The sequence below is a fragment of the Diadema antillarum genome, unplaced genomic scaffold (genome assembly GCF_040938485.1).
Source record: "Diadema antillarum isolate AM-2024a unplaced genomic scaffold, OU_Dant_1.0 seq00000474_RagTag, whole genome shotgun sequence".
Lineage (NCBI taxonomy): Eukaryota > Metazoa > Echinodermata > Echinoidea > Diadematoida > Diadematidae > Diadema > Diadema antillarum.
The window spans coordinates 463,818-487,268 of record NW_027271441.1 but is presented as its reverse complement, the minus strand read 5'-3'; the positions used below and the strand labels follow the sequence as shown (position 1 = coordinate 487,268).

Here is a 23,451-nt window from a genome sequence, read left to right as displayed (position 1 = left end):
CAAAAAATATTTTGGTGTCATTCAATATATTTATCACTTCTGGGTTGTCAACTTTCACTAACACATTTGTAGTACTGTGATATTTGACATGCACTTGTCATGCATAGTAAACATCCATGACATTCTAAACAAGCATTTTCATGGGGTAGTGTAAAACACAGCTCGTAGGGAAATATGTTACATTTTGATGTCGTTTCTCAAAAAGAGTTTCGCAAATGAACCACAGGATACAAGAACAATGACATGTACAAATTGATCCACAAATTTGCAGCATTCTTTCAGAGTTGTATAGAAAGCAGCAGATGTTCTATTATTAAGATCAATGCTTCGGCCTCAGAGTGAGGCTTAAAGGGTTTGTACAGTTCTGGTCGAGGTGAGGATTTAGCTTTTAACATTTTGCGAGATATTCACAAACCACTCTATAAGATGTCAAAGAGCATGCAATTCTAAGGGGTATCAAAAGTTTATTTGATAAAAATCGGTTTTGAAGTGGCCGAGATATCCAAAAACAAGGTGAAATAAAGAGATCCTAATAAAGTTGTGGCCTGTAGTCTTTTATTATTATCACTTTTTGGGATATCTCGGCCATTTGAAAACCAATTTTCATCAAATAAACGTTGAATCCTTCTTAAAATTACATGCTCTTTCATATTTCATAAAAGGTTTCTCATTATCTCACTTAGGAATGTAAAAAACATGAATCCCCACCTCAACCAGAACTGTACAGCCCCTTTAAGTTTCTAAATTTTGTAAAAATGTGGCATCGGGATGAGAGAATAAAAGAATGTTCATCTTCTCATGGCAAGTTTCTTCCCTGATAATCAATATAATTTCTAAATTTTCTTCTATTCCTATAATTCTTTTCAATTGAGAGTGACATTCATACGTCCTCGCAGCTGCTCATACTACACTGCTATAGTGACATTATAGCCATTCATCTCCATGGAAATTAGTCCTAAACAACATTATGCAATCCAAATATCTGTGAATACAACATTTGTTATTAACTCTTTATGTGCCACGTTCGCACGTCCGACTCAGTTGACGGCGTGCTAACTTCCCATATTCTGCTCAAACCCACAAACCCGCCCAAACCAATCGATAAATCACCAAATGCTGCAGTACAATGAAAGCTTTCCTCGCACTTCCGATCGTCTCACACATAGCCTGCATTTTATGTGGTGAGTGACTATCAAGCAGTGTTCATTCTAAGTTTCTGACACTGTTTTGTGTGCAAAAGTCATGCCTTTACAGTAATGTAGCTACTGGTCATTTGATAGAAAAACAATTATCGATTTGTCATAGAATTTACATCAAAGCATTGCTTGGCATTTTCTCTACAACTTTTTTCACTACATGTCCAGCTTAACAGAAATCTATAGAAGTTACAAAGATTTGAAAAACAGAATGTTTTCTCAAAGCATGGCTACGTTGGTGTCTCAGAATAATGTGACACACAGGGGGTTTCCAACATGGCACATAAAGAGTTAAAACCATGCTCATACTGGGCTCAAGCCCATTACCCAAAGCCGTGATCAGACGGGCAAAGGGTATTTAGTGTGGAATCAGCACTAAGCTACAACAAGAGATTGCGACATCATCGTTTCAATACTCTATAGCATGTAACTTGCAAATTCTGAATTCTACTTTTTTTCTTTAATAGATTGCAATTCCATTTGAAAGAGACTGACATTAGTTGTAGGTCCTAATACTTTCCCCGACTATAGTTTGTATACACTGCTGCAGCATGGTGTTGGCAAATTAGCAAGCAATATTCTGAGATCATTCTTAGACTTTGGCAAGACAGTCCCAAGGACATACAGTGTATTATAAGGCATTTAATGCATCACTATGACTTTATCAGTAGCCAGCCCCATTTTTAAACATAGATTCTTGGAGCAAAAGCTACACTCTCAAAACACAATGAAACAGAAAGGAAGCAAACAAAACAGAACTTGGGCCTCTGAGGACCAATTCCAAGAAATGCAATGAACGTCTGTGTTCCTGTTGGTGGGTGATCGCGGAGGCATACCATCTTGTGAGGGCACTTCACATATTCAAATTGGCACGAGTGTCTTTCAATAATTACGATCACACAGTTGCCATCAAAAGGATTCAACACAAGTATGAACAACACAACAGACTGTCCACACCAAGAACAACAGGTAACGGAGATGAGCAAGTACCTCTGAAAACACTGCGAGGCGCTGACTAAACATGCAAGAAGAGGCGTTGCCATGGCAATTTCTTTGGAGTTCAGTTTAGTACGGAAGTAGTACTGAGGTGTAGAGTACTGTCATCAAGATACTGCAGAGTGATACACCTGTAAAATACAAACCAAAACATGTAGATCAAGGCTAAAGACAATTTCTCATTTTTGGCTCTCAACTGATTCTTAAAGCGCAACTGTACAAAATTTCTTACAGCATACATTCAATCTGCACTGCAGCTTAAGATCAATTGTCTAAAAAGACCAGCAGCTGAATATTTGTGTGTGTTTTGTTTATAGATTATTTTTAATTTCTTTTAACTGGAGGTTTATCTGCACCTGTTTTTGTTTTACTGCTGCAACTGAAATAGGATGGCACACTGAAAGAGTCCATATGACATTTTAGTTTAGGCAGTCATTCTGTTTTTATTTTCATGGTGTGTGTGTGTGTTTTGTTTTATTTTGTTTTGTTTTTGGGGGTGGTGGTGGTTGGGGGGGGGGGGTTCTGTATACTTACTCCCCATCCACAGCTCTGTCATGTAGTGCTTCCACAATGTATCATGCAAACAAAACATGTTTGGTGACAGGATACGCTGTACGTCGTGAGTAGACGAAAGAAATAGTTGGTGGCAACACACACTGGGGTGTGGTTTTGGTTGCTCCATTTAGATGGGGTTCAGTTACCCATGCCAGCCTAATCATTGTAAAGGTGCTCACTGTATTACAGATCATTGGTATGTCATGGTAAAGATTTATTTCTTGAAAGTCAAAGATATCAGTAATATGTGACCCGCTTCAACGAAAGGATCCTAAAGTCGCTGACGGCTGAGCCGAGAAAATCAAGTTTGAAGTCACATCATCAAAATTGGTCAATAAAATCGGATTTTTATTTTTGGCATAATTTTGTAGTCTTATGTTTTGTCTATCATCTGCCGAAATTATGAAGCTAAATGAGTAAAGGAAAGGCAAGAAAAAAGCGTTTTTTTGCGCCATGATTTTCCGACTTTCAACGTAAGAGAAACGTGTCTGAAGATTTGGATTAACCTTAACTTACCTGGGCTATTTAGCGAACTTGAATTCCTGGGGGGGGGGGGGGGGGGGGGGCCATTATGGCCCCCCCCCCCCCTTCAGATCTCGGCCGTTGATCGCGCGATCGCCGCAAAATTTTGCTTGAACATAAAGCCGGATGTAATCTACAAAACTGCTAAGTTAAATTTTCAAAAAATTTGCATTTTCTATTTTAAATCAATTAATTATGCAAATATATGCAAAAAACCTCATTTTCGTCTGTAATTGGCTTATAAAAGCTTATGGAATGCTGATTTTTGGTGTAAATATTCCTAGTGACATTCCAAAAATTTGTGTGTAAAAAAAAATTCAGTATCAAAATTAATTTCTGATGTTTTTTATTGTTTTATCAATTTTTTATTTATTTCTTTGTTTTTTCGAACTTTTGTTTTTGTTGTTTTTTTCAATAGAATTTGTCATACACATTTTTTGAAGCATAATTATACTGAAATAAATTGATTCCAGCCATTAAAATTAAAAATATGAATCTTTATATGAATTAATTGAAAAAACACAATTTGTATTGACTTTGTAAACAAAATCACGTTTTTGAGCAATTTTGAGGTTGACGAAAATTTTTTGAAGGGGCGTAGCTTCGGAATGGTACGCCCGGGCGCGACAAATTTGATCTCAAAAGTTGCGCGAGACTTGAAAGTAAAAAGTCAGCGAGCGGCACGGTCAAAAAATTTTGCGCGCCGGAATGGTCGCGGAATTTGTCGAGGGGGGGGGCCATTATGGCCCCCCCCCCCCCCCCCAGGTAAGTAATAGGGTTAAGCGCCCCAGCTAGACTCCGCCCCTAGCAACGAGGGAGTGATCTTATTGGTCAGTGCGTAGCATCCTAAACTACTGATTGGTCGTGCGTAGACCGCTGGGGCTAAGCTTGAATGAACATCGCGGAGGTCGCTAGGAACATGCCTTCTATTGTGAAGCGGTGAAAACTGTCTCGCCTCCCTTTGATCATGTTATCGTCGGAAGGAAAACTTTGAAGGTGTTTTTCTCAAAACTCTGATTTCCTCAACCACTTGACATGCGCTGATGAAATCATCTATATCTCCGCAACCGAGTACTTTTATGAGTTGTGCTATATATGAAATTAAAGTAAAAGAGTAAGGGAATACTGCCATTTGATTTTCAGAAAATTGTTCTCCCCAGACTTTTGGATCCTTTTGTTGTAGCGGGTCATATATCGTGGCTGGGGTGACAAGACCTGGTATCTGCAATTTTGGTAAAAATGACTTTTTTGGATTAATGGTCAAATAATTGGATGAGTGATGTCCTGTCCAAATCCCAACTGTCTTACCTCAAAAATGAAGCCACCACGGCATGTCAAAGGAAAGGCTTTCCCATTCGCTATAGTGCATTAGCCGCCATGTTTTTTGGCTCTCCTGAACATTTGACATTTTGTAGATACGAGGTCTTGTCGCCCCAGCGACGATATATCTCTCTGGGTTTATACATCAACTGCTTTTCTGGTGATTTATAATGTCACAAGGCATCAACCTGGCAAAATTTTGCACAGATGTCCTTTGGTGGATTTGATAAATATGTTTGCAATGAATATAGTTGTGATTTATACATGATGTAAGTGTTTATGACTGGTGAATCCTTCAAATAGAAAACGCAAAGTTCTTGAACCGTGGTACCCTCTAAACTCATGTATAAAAGTAGTGACAGATGGTACTTTTCAGTTTGGAAAGTGTGAGATAGGTTGGCTTGGAGAGAGTGACTCTCACTACTCACCGACAGTAATGAAAACAGCTGTCATGTTGGCTAGAAGCTCTCTCTGCTCTTGGGGATACCTGGCATCATTGTGGACCATGTAGAACGTGTTTACGTACACAGCGCCCGAAATCAGGCCAACGAATACCATGTAGGATGGCAAGATGTACACAGGGAGGAACTTGTACTGAAGGTGATAAAATCATAGAAACAAGGGATATAAAATTAGGAGAGATTTTTAACATTTTAACGCTTTGAGGAAAGAAAAAAATAACAAAAATAACAGGTTCAATTCTCTTTAAAATAACCTGTTGAGGATGGACCGATTTTGCTATACAACATATTTCCCACAGACACCTGCCAAGTATTCTCGGGACTCTTCCTCAACAAGTTAAAATTTGGGGTGTTTGGCTCAAAAGTGCTATGGTCCATTAGTAAAAAGAAACAAAAACAACAAACTCAGAATTGTATCAGTATGGAGGAATGGATGAAAGCCACATGGGGGGGCATGTGCATTCAGCATGAGCTGACACCTTGTCTTGCCTTGGGTTAATGGTCAACATGCTGACCTGTACAAAAACATACCGGTATTCAGGACATCACATGACCACAGAATGCCTGCTTCCCAGCAAAGAATTTTTTTTTTTTTTTTCATAAGAAAAATAAGAAGGTAAACCCCCTATGGCAGTAACACAAGATACTCACCACAGAATCACACAGCCAGACAACAGCATTCATCACTTGGACAACCATCAGGACTTCGATCCGTCGGATCTTGACCAGCTGGACGGAAGACAATGAGGCAAACTGGGCGGCCTGTGAGTTCAAAGGTCACACACTAAAAATATTACTAGGCATTCAATCTTGGAGGAAACCCAACATATCTCACCATTGAGACCATAAACGCATTGACCTTCACACCTTACAATCATTCTGCCTATTTCAATCTAGATATTCGACTGTTGAGACCAAACTACACATTTCACAAAATCACAAAAATTGTAAAATTGAATGTTTGATTTCAGACAACAAACCCTACTTCATGGTCAGACGTCAGAGTATTTAGCGGCAACTGGAGTGAAAACAAACCCACAATCAGCACATTTTTCAGACAAAATTATCTACTTTAGCCAAAAGAAATATCCCTAACAAACTACTTATTAAAAGAAATACACGTAGTAGATCCCAGATTCTGAACACCGACGCAGAGCATTCACATCAATTCACACTCCAAGTCCAGCACATTTACCGTACGGGAGAGCTGTTTGTTTTCACTCCAGCTAAACTGGGAGTGAGGTCTTTTCAATTCAATCTTTATATTCCACTCATGGCATGAAACACCCTCATCAGCCAAAGGCTGGTTTTCAGAGGGGTCCACACAAATGCCTAACCATGATCATTCTTGATGTATTGTTATCAGTAAGAAGGAAACCACCTGTTTAAGAACTGCTTATAAACCAGTTGGGTACATGTATCCCGCACAACAACTTAAATATGTTGCTGTCACACTGTGACGTGAGAGAGTTTTACAGGACATTTTCTTCCAGGGCCAAACATCATCACCTGGAAACAGAGTTGGAGCGAGGCGTAGAGCTCCGGACAGAACTGGTCATACTTCGTTTTATCCTCTGCCTTGGCAGCCGACACTCTGCAGACGTACGATGCGAAGGTGGTCAAACAGAGCTGCAAGAAGGAGATGCCAAGAGCATACAACTGTAGTATACCAGGCTTTTTGCTGAGATACCCTATAAGTGCAATCTTCAGAGAAAAAACACTTAAAATCCAAAAACATGGCAAATCATTAAGCCAGAGTATTGTGGAAAAAAAAAATCCCTACCACTGTAGTCTTCAAAGAACAAGATATTGATATCAAAATCATTGTATATCATTCAAGAAGTGTAATGTAAACAAAATGAATTGCCTTTACAATCACAATCTTCAGAGAATACGCTCCTAAGATTTTTTTTTAATTCATAGCTTATTATTTAACAAGTATATTGTAGAGAAAAAAATGCATATACAATTAATAGTAATCTTTAATCTTTACTTTCTGTCTTATTTTTTCTGACAAATGGTTTTAAGCTCCTGTAGATATCCTTGAATCTGATTGGCTAAGAGCAAATTTGTGGCTTGATGAAATGCCCCTTTGTTTGTCATCACCATGACAATGGAGGATCCAATGATGACATCATCAACAGCTCCTTCTTACCGTCACTCCAAGCTTCCATATAAGGATGAAGCACTGCCATCTCTCCCTCAACATCGTCGACCTGGTCACCGTGGTAACGGTCTCCCTGGAATGTGAGTTCAGTAGTGGCTCTGCAGATGGACAAGACAAGTACATTGTGATATGAATGAGAAAAATGAATGGGAAGGTCTGCACGAACGGCAATGGGTACAACTCAGAAATAATCATACATAAAATATAAAAATCAATTAATGAATTGAAGAACACATGCATACTTATTGTACATACAAAACATACATCTTGAGTACATTCATATAATACACACATACAAATATGTACAGACATGTGTTTGCTTTATGTACGTACATGTGTAAAAACACAATTTATGCATGAATATGTAAAACATTCAATCGCAAGCATGAATCAACTTGAAGACTTCCTATCAAACCAGGCAAAGTATACATCATTTGAATGCACATAATCTATACCTATAACACGGCTCCACACTAACTTTTATTTTTGGTGGCCCGATCAGGTCACCAAATTCTTCATTTCTGAAATTTTGGTGGCCTGACGTGTAATTTTGGTGGCCCTGGGCCACCGGGCCACCGTTAGTGTCGAGCCCTGCCTATAATGTCAATAAAGGATCAATTTTCATATAATTTTTTTTTTTTTTTTGCTAATGGCAGTGAGGTACTATGAAGTGCAAAATGTTACTTCTTGAAGAAGGTGGCAAAAATCACCTGTCTCATTTGTGGTTCTGTAGCAGTGGCCGTTCTGGACTCTACCGGCACTCAGGGTATGTACTGCCCCCTCATTCTGGTTTTCTTGCCTGCTACGACCACTATCACTATCACTACCATCATCATCATTGATATCGTAGCGGTTGTTGCCATTGTCATCGTGGGTCTCCTCCTCATCCTCCTCGTCCTCATCGGGCGGGATCTGAATCACAAGGAAGTAGGTGATGATGTAGAGGAAGACGAAAGGACAGCAGGCCAGGAAGCTGTACCTGAAAGACCGGAGGTGTGCAGGGAACAAGATGAAATTGATTTATCCTTGATGACTTGTTCCTTCTCATCTTCTTCTTCTGTCGTATGATGCAATACAATGGGGTTATCAGTGGTGAATCCAGGGAGGGCCGCACCGGGTGCACGTCCCCTCCCTTTATTTTTTTGTTGAAACAAAAGAAATAAAAAGAAAACAATGGGGGAGGGGTGCGTGCGCCCCTCTTTAATTTTATAAATGCACCCCATCTTTACAGAATTCCCGGATTCCCCCTGGTTATAGAGTTATAGGTTGATATCTAAAGCTGCGAATCCATTTCAGAGCAGCATCACTTGCTTGAGCAAGTTCTTCAAGCTCTCCTGGGAACTTCTGCAGGTGGCAGTCTTCCACAATGTGTTCTTTTTCATGAAGACACATCTTCCCTTAACCCATTGAGGATGGACTGATTTTGCTATGACATGCAGTTCCCACAGACACGTGCCTGAGTATTTTTGGGACTCGTCTTCAACGGGTTAACTTTAGGGAGAACCTAACTTCATGTTCCAATTGACTTTATATTCAATTTGACTTTTGTAAACCTGTTGAAGACTAGTCCCGAGTATACTCAAGCAGGTGTCTTTGGGAAATGTGTGTTATGGCAAAATTAGCTCATCCTCACTGGGTGAACAAGGGGAAAAATTTAGTGGAACAAATGAAGAGTTTGTTTGCAAAAGCCGATAAGTCCATTCTTGAAGATTTTGAAGTACGGTCTCTGTCATAAAGTACAAAACAATACCTTTTAAATGATATATTGGTCACTACATAAAAAGGTATATTTTTGAAGTTATGGTCAAAAGAAGCAAACATTTTCTTATTATTCTCTTTATTTTTCTTGACCTTTAATCGCAAATATCTCCATTTGACAAATATTTACTTATCGGTTTTTGCAAACAAAGTCTTCAAATAGAGCAGTGGAAGTTATATAGTGACTCAGCTAAACCTAAACAGGGTAATACTCTTTCCTATAATATCTTGTTTATTACACTCGAAGACATGTTACATATTGACAAACACACTCACACACAAACACAACCTAAACACATTGATTTGTTGGGTATGTATGCAAACATATTTCACTCTTCAGCACAGGATGGTTTCTGCATCCAACAAGCGTAACAGCTCGGCAGAATAAGGCAATTTATTGTGAATTGCCACTGGCATTCAATGCATTGTGTAGACAAGAACCCCCGAGTGCATTTTACTTTTGCGAATCTTGCCTCAGATCCTCGTGAAATTTGCGAAAGGTCCTTGCATGCAAAACTTCTGATTTTACAGTAGCCTGCATATTAAGAAGACACAGACAAACAGACAGACAGACAGACACAGAAATTCTCACCAATCCATCAGCTGCAGCTTATCCTCTTCATTCAGAGTCTGAGGGATGAAGCAACCTAGAAGATAAAAGGAAACAACAATAAAAACACGATGCCGCTGTACAGTAAAATGTAGTGTTCATCATAATCTTATTTGCTAAACAAGAGACCCGGGGGTCACGCGCTCACCTGAGTATCGCAAGTTCACCTTCCATGCATTCTTGCAGACTCTTACCTGAGAACATTGGAAACTTATGGTGGGGGTAGCTTTGAGAATGGGGGCATGGTGTCCATTTACATATTCCATCACATTGGTAACTAGAAATGTCGCTTTGGCGACTGGTATGCCTCCGCCATAATGCATGATTTTCCCAATAGGTCTAGATAGTACATGTGGACAATGTGTGATTACATTTTCACAAAATTGGCAAAATATTGAAATGACAAGTTTGTCACAAATGTGTAGAATGTTCACCTTCCTTGACCTAGGTTTAATTGGATGAATAGGAGAGCATGTATCTAGGGATTTAAGGACTTTAACTTGACTTTGACCCATTCATACATTTAGGCATTGAGTAATTTTCAAGGTACAGGTATGGAGAAAAAGTGCAATTTCTGAATTGAATAGTAAATTGTTACCATTTTCATCTGGAACTTGACCCTAAAATTCATAAGATAATCACTTTCAGGTAGAACATGCATAATATGTACGAAGTTTCAAGATAACTTGAGCCACTTCCAAGATATGGAGGAAAAAGTTAGTTCAGCACTTTCACTTGATCTTTGACCTTTTGACCTTTGATGAAAAAAGAAGAAAAAAGAAGAAAAAAGAAAAACTTTCCAGAGAATTTCTATCAGGTTACACATGCATACACCACGTGTAAAAAAAAAATAACCCTGCTGGCATTGCATAAATATGAGGGAAATAGTAAAATTTTGAAGTGTTGCACTTGAACTTTGACCCCTGACCTTTGACCCCATGAACCCTACATTCTCTAGATAATCACTTCCAGTCAGTACATGTATATACTATGTTCCATGAAGATACCTTGAACAATTTTCTAAGGTACGGAGAAAAAAAAGAAGTTTTAATATTTTTACTTGACCTTTTGACCTTTGACCTTTGACCTCATGACCCAAACTTTCACCAGAGAATCTTAATTGGGTAATACATGTGTACAATAAGTTTCAAGAAAATATCTTCAGGCATTCAATAGATATGGTGGAAATAGTGACATTTTATGTATTTGACCCTGACCTTTTGACCTTTGACCTTTGACCTCATGACCCAAACTTTCACCAGAGAATCTCAATTGGATAATACACGTATACACTAAGTTTCAAGAAAATATCTTCAGGCATTCAATAGACATGGTGGAAATAGTGAAATTTTATGTATTTGACCTTGACCTTTTGACCTTTGACCTTGAGCATGTGCACCCAAAAGTTGGCACAACTTCACCCCCTATTAAATACACATACATGCCAAGTTTCATTAGGATATCTCAACAGGTTTTGATAGTTACCTTGTCCACAAAATTCATTACGGACGGACGGAAGGACGGACGGACGGACAACCCGAAAACATAATGCCTCCGGCACCACTTCGTGGCGGAGGCATAAAAATACCTACCAGGTACACTGTACTTTATAGAATGTTGGATTATGCAGCTTGGGGAAAAAAGACTTAAAGCCCTATAGATCACTTTTGATTAGCACTAGAGAAAAATATTATTTAATATTCATTAATTTAGGTTTGGACCCACTGGGGCACCTAAGGAAAGCATGGTGCCCATTCAAACACTTTGAGATCTTATCCCTATGGGGATGCTTATACTTGACAAGTTTGGTGAAAATCCATTATGTTGTTTTTGGCAAGAAGATGAAAATTTAGGCCCGCATTTGGACTCCCCCCCCCCCCCCCCCATCCCATCCCGCTTCCTTGGGTCCCAAGGGGTGGGGGGGGGGGGAGGGCACCCCTGATTCTCCCACGAACAAACTTGAAACAACAGTCATCAATATACTGACTAGCTCAATCACTTCCAGTTCTAGAGAAAATCTGTAAAGATTCCTTATAGGAGGGGGGGGGGGGTGGGACCCCTGGGGCCCTCCAGGTGGGGCATGGTGCCCATTTGATGGAATTGAGATTCTATCCCCCTAGGGATGCTACCCACCAAGTTTGGTGAAAATTAGTGACAGGGTTTTCAAGAAAAAGATGAAAATTTACAATTTTGATCCAAATTTAGGCCCCCTGGGGCCCCCCAGTTGGGGCATGGTGCCCATTTGATAGGAATGAGATTCTTTCCCACTAGGGATGCTACCTGCCAACTTTGGTGAAAATTCATAATGGCATATTCAAGAAAAAGATGAAAATGTACAATTTGGGCCCCATTAGGACCCCTCCCCACCCCCCTCCCCTGGGTCCCAAGGGGGGCACCCCTGATTCCACCATGAACAAACTTGAAACTACAGTCATCAATGTACTAATTCATAGTATTAACTTGGCTCTATCACTTTTGGTTCTAGAGAAGAAGATTTTTTTAAGATTCCCTAATTTTGGGGGGTTTGGGCCCCTCTGGGGGCCTCCAGGTGGGGTATGGTGCCCACTTGAACAAATTGAGATCCTATCCCCCGAGGCCAAATTTGGTGAAAATCGGTCATGGGGTTCTCAAGAAGAAGATGAAAATGTAAAAGTTTACGCACGACGGACACCGGACGAAGAGCGATCGCAATAGCTCACTTGAGCCTTCGGCTCAGGTGAGCTAAAAACGAACATCCACGTTGGCATTTAAATAGCAACGTTGCACATAAAACGGGTTTTGAATCGTTTTGGTGCATACATTCTTGGGGTGTGTCTTTACCTATCTTGCCGCTATAAAGGGCTCAAACTTAGATAATACATATAGTTACAACAAATATCACTTTCGCAAAAACAAATGACACTCTTTGAATTTCATTTATATATCATTCACATACATAACACCACAAACTGTAGTTGTCTTCTTATCCAGCAATGGCTGCACCAAAACTTTAGATATTCTTAACTCAGAGGTAAAGAGTCAGCACAATTAAGCTGTGTTTATAATGTTCTCACCATACTGTAAAACGAGGAATGTTCGCGTGCACTTTAACTTTGTGAATTTTGCGAGCGCAAAGAATCGTGAAATTAAAATGCACATGAAAATTCTTGTCTACACTGTATGCATTGAACGCCTGTGTATATTCGCGAAAATTTCATGCCACAAAAAAAGGCTGTCGGCTCCAATTCGCGAGAATTTCATGCCGTGAATACATCATGTTGCACAGCAACTTCCCCTAGGAATGAACAAAAGTAATGGCTAAAGTACAGAAATACTGGTGCGATGGATAGGACTGAATCATAAAATATTTCCTTTGTGTAGAGAGGGTTAAAAAAGGATGAAGGATGAAGGTCAGAGGTCAAGGTCAATGAACACCATCAAATATGAGGAAACAGTCATGTACTTATGGCAGAGTCTTGTGACCAAATGTACAAGCCAAGGCATACCTGGAGACTGCATGTTGCTGTCAATTTGCTTTGGTTTCACTTTTGTTCATTTCTTTTATGTGCAAGACAGCTCTGCACTACCTTTAATGACCACAATATCTTTAACACTATTTCAATGTATGAAAGAAGATAATAGGCACTTGAGACACATCGATTGGTCCCCGCTATTGATCAAAAAGCAATAAAAAGTATCATTACAGGGTAAAATCATACAGATGCACCTGTAATAGAAGGATACAATGACCTCACTATGAAGTTTGTAATGGCACCACATTGTAAGCACTACACTGCAGAAATTATTTCTCTTTGAAATGATATATTGTGCATTCATAACCAATCAGCAGCTTCATTACAGAAAAATTATATTCACTTTGACATATGTGTAGTGGTACTGTATAGTTATACACTGAATATTTCACAAGGTTCTTATTTTCGCGAATTTCGCAAGTCAGGTTCTACAATGTATTCGCGAAATTAGAGACATGCAAAGATATTGACTCTGATCAAGCTATGAATGTGACGTATGCGTATACATTTCTCCATTCGGTACAAGACTCCAGGATCGCAATTTGACCACTCGCGAAATCGTCTGGAATTTTTGATTCGCGAAAATTTAGACTCGTTAAATATATGGCGTAAACAGTATTTGGAAGGACAGAGGGAAATTTGAGACCTGAGATCAATAAACTCAACAGAAAGAATCATCTATGACTGAATTCAAAGTGATCACCATACATTGAAATAGGAACCAATTGTGTTGGTTTTGTGGCGCAGGGTCACATATGACCTCTGACCTCATCAATGACTCCAAAGTCCAGTCTTCCACTGGACGATATCAGAAACCCAAATATTTGCCTTCCTTTTCTTGATGAGACTTTATATTCATGCCGTAAAATTTTTATGATGTCAATGGCAGTTTTGAGGTATTAAAAGCAAGTTCCCTACACACAATAGCATGCATTGAAAGTTGTACAAACATGACAATATGAGTAGTACTGGACAACGGTCTCTGAATGAGAAAATCACGTTATCACAGGTTTTTGATGGTTACCAGATTCGATCACGAGGGTGATGTGTTTGAAATAAATTGGAAAATAATGGTATAGCTGTTGTTTTTCTTTTATTTCACTTGGAATGCATGCTTTAAACACCTTTACTCATACTTCCCAGTGAAACCTTCATTTGACTTCGTGTCAGATCGTACATGTTAGGCCTACCAGTATCTTATTTGAGACTTTTCACAAGATAATTGATTCATTCAAACCATCGCCTTGTCTAGCTGTATAAGATCGTAGTTGCATGAGGATACCTTTAAATTTTTTTCTTCTTTGTTTGTTTACTTTTTGTGCTACAGTTTTACTTTGGTGCACATGATTATAAATGGAATGAATTATGTAAGAATGAATGCAAGACTCCCAGAATTTCCAAGGGTACTACATAGTTCTTAAATCTCAAATCCACACCCATGTCCTGAGTCATCCTCCTTCAGATAAACATTAAAGACTGCCGAAGACATTCACAGTCGTATAGATTACTGGAGTAGTTGGCAAAATGCTGGATATATTGCATATTTTTTGGTGATTTCTTTCTGTGAATTTTCTAGAGTCAACTGATATTCCAAAATGTCACTATGGCAAGCAAGCATTTGCTCACTCAGTATCAACCCGTTGAGGACGGTGTGATTTTGCTACAACACGCATTTCCCATAGACCCCTGCCCGAGTATACTCGGGACTCGTCCTCAACGGGTTTAAGTGATGCCTGGAAGTTCAGGATGTATGGGTATGGTCGGTGTCTGTGGCAAGCCAAAAGGAACTGTATCCGGTGGCTTTGCCATCAGTTAACATTATCAAAAAATAGAAAATAAAAATTCTGCCCCCCCCCCCCCCCAAAAAAAAAAAAATGTCCCCTGTTCTACAAAACAGATGATGCACATGTCTTTTTTGCGTCAGTAGGACTAGTGTGCATACAGTAAAGTAACCACGGTCCAGGTGTATGTAGTCTATTAAAACCCATCAGGTGAAATTCCATGGTGAATTCCATGGTTATATACCTTATGCAAACAATTCCTCTTGCATACTATCAGACTTGAGCATCATTTGTCTACTGAAACTATAGCAAGTTCCACTGTGGAGTGGTCGTACATAATCCTTAGGAAAAGGTAGCAGTCACATGAGCTGGCTTTTTTTTTCCTCCCATAAATCTCTATGTTCAAGAGCCGACTCACTTGACAGGATCACTGATATGGCCCCCAGGAGACCAGCACACCCTGCACCACTGGACCAGGCATTGACCAGCCGACTGTCGAAGCGAGAAAGGTATCCAAGGGCCAAACTGTGTGGGGAATACAACAGAGTTCAAAATCATGTTCAGTATTTATAAGCCAGTTCACAGTTAGCTTGTGGGCACATTGGTACAAATGACCTTTGTCAATTGATACTTCGGCAGACATTTATTTCATAGTTTTGGTGTTGAATGCATAAACAAACTGTCTTTCTACCAACACTGCTAAATACCAGGCTTGCTGTCAGGTGGATGTGCTAGTTAGCACCATTTACAAGGGTTACATGAATAATCATTACATCAGGGATGCTTATCTCAGTGAAATCTGAGGCTGCGTTTATCAACTTTCCCCTGTTTGAACGGCTTTCCACAGCCCTTTCCACAGCCCTTTCCAAAGCCCTTTCCAAAGCCCTGTACTATTAATATGCCGCTTGTTTTCTGAGAAGGGACGGCGAAAAGCAATTACCATCATAAAGACATATCTTCCTTTGAGAGTGACGAGTTATAAGGCCACATGAATCAATTGTCTTCCTATCTGTGAGGAAGCTCCAGTTTAGCACATACTTCAAATATTTCTGAGTGGCGGCATGAGACTTTGGCTGCGTTTATCAACTTTCCCCTGTTTAAACGGCTTTCCAAAGCCCTTTCCAAAGCCCTTTAGAAATAGCTTCCAAAATAGTTGCGTTTATCAACTCTCTTCGCGAACACGATAACTTGCCTGTCACTGCAAAGCTGCATTGCGCAATTCGACTCGAGGAGAAGAGGTCGTAAGTGCAGTACAATACTACAAAGCCGTTTCAAAACAGCTTTGCATTTATCAACTTCAAAAGGCTTTTACAAACAGGTTTCTGAAAACCTGTTTAGGAAACCTGTTTGGAAAGCCACAAATTTGCGGCTTTCGAAAGCTTTCCGAACGGGCTTTCAAAACAGCTTTGCGTTTATCAACTCGTAAAAATTCCTTGAAAGCTGTTTGGAAAACCTGTTTCTGCCGAGAAAAGGAGAGTTGATAAACGCACCCTTTCGAAAAAGTTTTCCGAAAGGGCTTTCAAAACAGCTTTGCGTTTATCGACTCGTAAAAATTCCTTGAAAGCTGTTTGGAAAACCTGTTTCTGCCGAGAAAAGGAGTTGATAAACACACCCAACGACAAACATGCCTGATTGAACAAATGACCTTTTTCTGCTCATGTGCAATTCATCCAAATCGGAAGTCTTTTAACCCTTTGTGCACTTTTTGAGTACTAATTGACACAGAAAATTCCATACCATTGTGCACATTGTCCAGAGTCCGTGGAACAGACAGAGTTCAAGGACCACCCTGGCCTTATGTTAGGAAGATTTTCATTTTTCTGATGTTGCTTTAACATTACTGTACATGCATGAATTACCTATAGCATGGCTGTGGTTTCTGTTGAAAGAAAATCCTGAGACAATTGATAGCATTTACATATTTTTTTTTCTTCACATGTACATATTTGTCTCTGTGCAATTTTCCTCTGTTTATGGATCTTTATGATGTGTAAATGTTTAATGCTTGTAAATACTGCTTCCGAATCAGCGAGTTCATTGTATCAATGATAGTAAAGCTTAGGCTGCAAATCTATACATACACACATATGGTAGGTACATGAGTATGTTATGGCTATCATTCCACATGCATGTGCAGTGGTTACAAATTGTAGGTGCAATGATGGGGCCAGTGATCGTACGTAGCTTTAAAACATTAATTGTACTTTATAGTGTCAACCTGGCAAAATATTACTGGTATGTTGTCATTTTTTTTTTCAGTTGGTAAGAATATTTTGGAATAAATATAGTTGTGAATATGTTTATGAGTGGCATATTAAACAGTCTTTTATCGAAAAATCAAACCTTGCACAGCCTTGAAACATAAACATCTTTTCATACAAATGTGTATGTCAAATTAAAGTTTTGTGTGAGCAGAGTATCTCAGCTAACTTTTCCACTTAATAATTCTACTATTGTCCTGTTAGATGTGTACCGGTAGCTGATTTACCTGTGCCTGTTGAAATGTCCAACATAACACAGCACATAACTTTTCAATAAGCTTGTAATAAAAATGCTACACATGTATTTCGTGTGAATGAATGGGATTTAATTTTCGTTAGCATTGAACTGACTTGACTGTAGATGTATGTAATGTCAAGGAAATAATTGCAAAATTTCCGGATTCAAAGAGGTCATCGAACGAATGTTATCTGTCTGCTCAAATACAAGCATGAAGTTAAACTGTAGCTCTTTGACGGGTAAAACCACAAATGATTCAGTGCGTAATTGTTTACACAAGCAAAGGTTGCTGAAGTGATACAATGTACTTCTGATGTTTGACTAGCAGCTTCTGTTCTTCTGCATCTATCCCCATCCAGACCCTCAAGATATCAACTTCCTGTTTATTAGGGGATACTTCCAGATGATTTTTAGCCTTTAGTTTGCATTTGAACATATGTGACCATGCATCACAAAACCAACAAAAAGTCACACCCCTTGATTTTAAGTGAGAGCTCAAAAGAGGTGAATAAATTTCTTTGAATATTAACTTTATAAAGATAAAGTCATTTCTTTCATTCTTGTTAATACAGTAGACATTGCTACATTTTTCATTATTTTATCATCAATCTACAAACTGTCATTACTACACACTGATTTGTACAAAAAAGAACTATAATACGCCAGATACATCAAGTGACACTGATAAGCTTGTGAATATTAGCTGGCAGTTTCTATTTCACAAGGAACTTTAATCACAAAGCAACATGTGCATCAGGTGCACCATGTGATATTCACATTTAACAAATGCCACGTGAAAGATAAATGTAGTCTGCGAAGCTCAAAGACCGATAAGGAAAATCAAATAAATAATGTCAATGCTTATCTCTGCATTAGACTGAGCAATTACGCAGTGCTTTTGACTTATCAAGATCAGTGCTCGCCGTGCAGCCATAAGATCAAACACTTGTTGCATGGAACTACTACAGTTACCTAGCGATAAAGTCAACCAGATTCCTGTTCATATTTGTACTGCTATTAACAATTATGACATAATGCATATTATTAGGCCTGATCAAAGCTTTTAATATACGTGATTCATGGCAATCTGACTTACAAGTTACAACTTCATAGCATTTGCTCTGGATTTATTTTCAAAGTTTCTGAAAATAAAGTACATACCCGGTACACCCAATTGGAATTATTGTAGGTTTTATCTCTGATGACAAGCTTTTATGATGTAGACTACTGTAAAACGAGGGATGTTTGCATGCATTTTAATATCGCAAATTTTGCGAGAGTCAAGATTTGCAAAATTAAAATGCACACGAAAGTTCTCACCTACATTATCATATGCATTGAATGCCAATGGCAATTCGCGAAAATTTCATGCCGGGAAAAAGGTCGTTGGCTCCAATTCGCGAAAATTTCGTGCCACGAATATATCGTGTTTTACAGTATCTTGTATTATAGTTCAATCCATGTTGATGTACAATGTAGACTATTTCATATTTAAAGGATTGGATACTCTGTGTCCAATTTGTAATGTTTGCCAAAGCAAGGGGGATGGAGCGTCACCATATATCTAAAACACTAATGGAAAATGCACTGAAATTAATCTAACACATTACAAATTCATGAATTCTTTGGTGTAATTAACTAAATTTAATCACAGAAAATGAAAATTTTATGAACTCTTCCTGAGATTGATTGAATTTCGTTTATTTGATACAACACATTAAAACTTCATGAAATCTTTGCTGAAAATTAAACTTCGCACATTAGCTTTTAAAATTCATCACACTACAGCTCTGTCTATTTCATGTAAAAATAAACCAACAATGACTTATTAACTGTGTATTTGAAATTCATGACTTCAATTCTTTACAGTCACATTATTTTTTATCTATTCCCTTCAGTCCTTCTATTCTTGCCATTTTCTTCCTTTTTGTTTTCCTCTCAAAAGAAGACATAGGTACTCACTTTTCTCCGAAGGCATATCCTGTTCCAACAACTACCTGTAAGTGAAAACAAAACACAAGAATAGTGAGCACTGCAACTTCACTTGTTCACTAGCCCTGGGCAAGTGAAAGTGAGCGTTGGGCAAGTCATATACAAGGGCACTCGCTAAATTCAAGGCATATTCCAATGCCTGTTCTGGAAAGTGGTGTGTAATGTTAATACAGTCAAACCTGTCTATAGCAATGACCCACAAGGGGAAAAAACAGCAACAACAGCAAAACAAAGCAGTGGCCACTATAGACAGGTGACCGTTATAGCAAGGCTGCACAGTGGCACTACTCTGATGGTCCCTAACCAGTAAAAAAAACACTGTAGGACCAGTAACTTTTCCAGGATTAGACCACTAAAAAAAGGAAAAACTTGAGACTACTGGTCCAACAGACAGGTCTGACCAGTAAGAAAAAAAAAAAAAAAAAAAAAGGGGGATAGTGTGCAGCCCTACTTACAGTGCATATACAGGATATTTAGCATGGCTTTTTTCTCTGGGGGAATTTAGTTAGCAGTCTACATGTAGCAGGTGGATGCTATAGACAGGTGGCCTCCAAGGCAGGTTTGACTACACTTTGTAATGCCCTTGGTGCTATGTATGCCTGTACATAGGAAAAACTAACCTTGGGGGATAAAATGTAGTACACTGCTTGAGAAAACAAACAAGTGACAAAAGACTGATTACAAGGCTATCAGCAGTACTTTATCACATGACACCAATTGAAAACTACAGATTGACTTTTTTAGCAGTGATTCATAGTGATGTCATACCACGTGACAACCTATTATGGCATCACAAAGACATGGCAGACTAAAAATAGAACTTGTGCTTCTGATGCTGCTGTCAAGACTTGATAAGGACTTTCAAAGAGTTGGACCAATCAGATTTTGTGGGCTTTGCCATTCATGGCCAAGACTGGCAGCTGAACAATGCAGATTACCTGGGGCCGTATTCTGAGAGCTTATTAAGTGTCTGATTAGCACTTAATTACCGAATTGGTATTCTGAGAGCATGATTAAGTAGGGGGTATATTAACTACCATAGCAACAAGCGTTTTGGCGGGAAGGACCTACGCGTTTGCGCGTATCAATGCGCGTGCACCTCTGAGAGGACTTAATCACAGAGTTAATTACGAATCGGTATTCTGAGGGTGTAATTAAGTATGAAAGTTAATGGAAAACTTAATGATACCAAAGAGTGTCATTAACTACTCCGATATCACGCAATACATCGTGTTTTCTCTGCCACAACGATGCTTACCGTCTTCGGTAACCGAGGAGCGGTTGAATGTTGTTATCTTGGTATCCGTAGAATTCAGAGAAAAAAAGAAATATAGCCGATCTTCGAGGAATTTTGTCATTTTATGTGAGCAAAGAGGTTGAGATCTTCGCGTGCGTAGGTGAGGGGTTGTAATCAAATACCGGAGTGTGTGCATGGAGCTCTTGGGTTGTAGTTACAAAGGGCGTGGAGGAGCGCGCATGGAGGGCATATTTGCACGTGTAATCATCATTTTGGCTTCTAACAACGCGTCTGATTGGATGGAATAACAATTAGATGGGAGGGACCTAAGATAATTACAGGGGACTTAATCATACCTTAATTACGTCCTCAGAATACCGATTTTGCCCTTGATTAAGGGCCTATTAACTTCACGACTTAATCACGAAGTTAATTACAGACTTAATTACGACCTCAGAATACCACCCCAGGTACAAAATAGATTGGATTATCAAAACAAGGGCATCATACATTCCGATTCCTCATTTATTTCAAACACACAATAGAGCAAAACACACTAGCATGTAATACAAAAAAAAAGACTCCAATGGTAAGATTTTGATTGATTTACTCTATTATTCATCTGAATAGAAGCAATGATTTAAAAAAAAAAATCAGTATCTTATCCATAACACTAAGTGAGATGGCTATTAAAAGAGTAAGCTGAGTTAGATTTAATTACTCCAAAGTGACATTCACTGATTTTACCACAATCATCTCTTAACATCAGATCTGACAATATTTGTTTTACCAAAGAGATAATCGATGATATCAGAAAGTTTGTTGAAACTTCTTTTTTTAACTTGATGGGTATTCACAGTGACATTGTAATACTGGTATAAAATATTGTAAAAGTCAATTTCATTTTCTCAAAAAAGAGAGAAAAAAAAACCTACTATTTTTGTTTAGTTTTGCTTCAATGGGAAAGTGTTACAATTCTGAGGATGAGACTCATGGTGACCTATTGCAGTGTCATAATATTATATATGTGACCATGCATCACAAAACCAACAAAAAATCGCACCCCTTGGTTTATACATGACTCCAAAAAGGTGAAACTGGTCAACCAAGTCAATCTTGAGTTTTTCATATTTTCTGAAAGGGGTATTCTTCTTCTACTTTATTCTTAAGTTTGTAGTCATAAAATGAATGGGAAGTGTGTTTTCAGTAGATTTTCTACAACCTTTTTTGTAGAGGAGTGTGATCAGGTATGTCTTTCACAGGTTCCTTTTATATTCCTTGAAAATCCTGTGCACACTCTTCACTTTCAACTCCAATAACTTTTCAAAGGATGGTGCTACCACCTTGAAAGTTGGCATTAATCATGGACAGAATGTACATAATAGAGCCTGCTCACTTTCAGCTTAATCTAATAATCCCTTCATTGTTGTTGCTCAAGTGGTATACATCCTGTCTTCTGTCCCATTCATAGCATAGCCAGCATGGCTTGGCAAAGATTAAGTGCTTGAATAAACCCTGTAATTCAGAGCCTCTTTTTCTCAGTTCACACTTTTCCAGAGTGTGTGCTTTCCTTCCAATATTTAGACCGGTTGGAAAAGGCCATTAGAATTGAGTTATACATCATTTTTAAGCTTAGAATCTGCTCTTTCAGAATCTGCCCTTAACTAAGAATCCATGTCAGGTGACTTTTGCTGGTTTTGCGATGCAGGGACACATATAATCCCTTAAAAATGCTGGTGCACTATCATTCAAGCAAAAGTCACAACGACATGCAAATTTAAGAACAACTGTCCCCACTACAATCCCTGACAAATGCTTTAAAAAGTCCCATTTGTTAAGTCAGCTCTGCGTATTAAAAGGCAGGACTGAGGAAACCCCCATCGACCTGGCGATATTTCACTTCTGCAAGTAGAATTAAGACTACAAATATAAATTGAGACTTCTTATTTTGATCCACTTTGCTGATTATTCAACAAAGTTGACCGTTACAAAGATGTCAGGAATCAACTTACCACACCAAATATAGCTGTAATGAATGACGAGGCGAAAGCTATTCCAGCAATACCTGGAAACAATTTTAGGCGGGGAAAAAAATGGAAAGAATCCTCCTTTAAAAGATGCAATAATTTCATACCATATTGGAGTGGCTTTAAGTAAATCTTAAAGACAAATGGCAAGAGGTTTCATGCAAACCATAGTTATCATATAAGATACACAAATTTTGGAATTGTAATGATTCACATGTTTTAACCCAATAGTGTATTGATTACAACCACACATGGAAATTAAGAGGCAATAATGTCATCAACTTAAAAACTCTGCCAATGATTGTACTCAAATACACTATTAAAAACCATGCCCTTTTGATGATGATTTTAATAGCAACACTGTGATCTCTTTCCTTCCTTCATTCATTGCTCGGCACTCTAGAGACAACAACGATTTGATACAAAACAAATCACTTAATCTGCCTGATTATGTCAAAATGGAACATTTTTGAAAGCCTTTTACAAATTAGCTCAATAAGAGACATATTCATGCCTCCTATTTACAGTTTTACATTGTTTCAAGTTATTTTATGACCATATCTTATTCAGGAAAATACCTTCTTTCTTCAGTGTTTTTTTTTTTCTCTAAATAATGTTGTGGTCTGCCCACTCACAAAATTGCCACATTACTAATACCAAATTATGCACAGAAAGAGTTTACACAAAAATAAAATTTCCAATCAGAAATGTAAACATTACTATTCTTCTGGGTACAACCTTTTTAAATGATTGCAATCATGAATTTTAGAAAAAAAGTATCTTAAACATCTATCTCCAAGTATCGACACACACTCCAC

At 38.5% G+C, this 23,451-nt stretch overlaps 1 protein-coding gene across 1 annotated transcript in view; it reads right to left on the bottom strand.

Moving 5' to 3' along the window:
- Positions 1-2,247: 2,247 nt before the first annotated feature.
- The window catches only part of LOC139733389 (battenin-like), a 28,915-nt gene continuing 7,711 nt past the window's right edge, over positions 2,248-23,451 (bottom strand). The window contains exons 6-15 of the mRNA XM_071644219.1: positions 22,619-22,671; positions 19,340-19,374; positions 15,297-15,403; positions 9,568-9,622; positions 7,928-8,196; positions 7,206-7,315; positions 6,560-6,679; positions 5,702-5,812; positions 5,018-5,183; positions 2,248-2,323 (exon numbers count right to left, since the gene is read on the bottom strand). Of these exons, the coding sequence (XP_071500320.1) occupies positions 2,262-2,323; positions 5,018-5,183; positions 5,702-5,812; positions 6,560-6,679; positions 7,206-7,315; positions 7,928-8,196; positions 9,568-9,622; positions 15,297-15,403; positions 19,340-19,374; positions 22,619-22,671 (1,088 nt within the window). The 3' untranslated portion in view covers positions 2,248-2,261. The remainder of the gene's footprint in view (positions 2,324-5,017; positions 5,184-5,701; positions 5,813-6,559; positions 6,680-7,205; positions 7,316-7,927; positions 8,197-9,567; positions 9,623-15,296; positions 15,404-19,339; positions 19,375-22,618; positions 22,672-23,451) is intronic.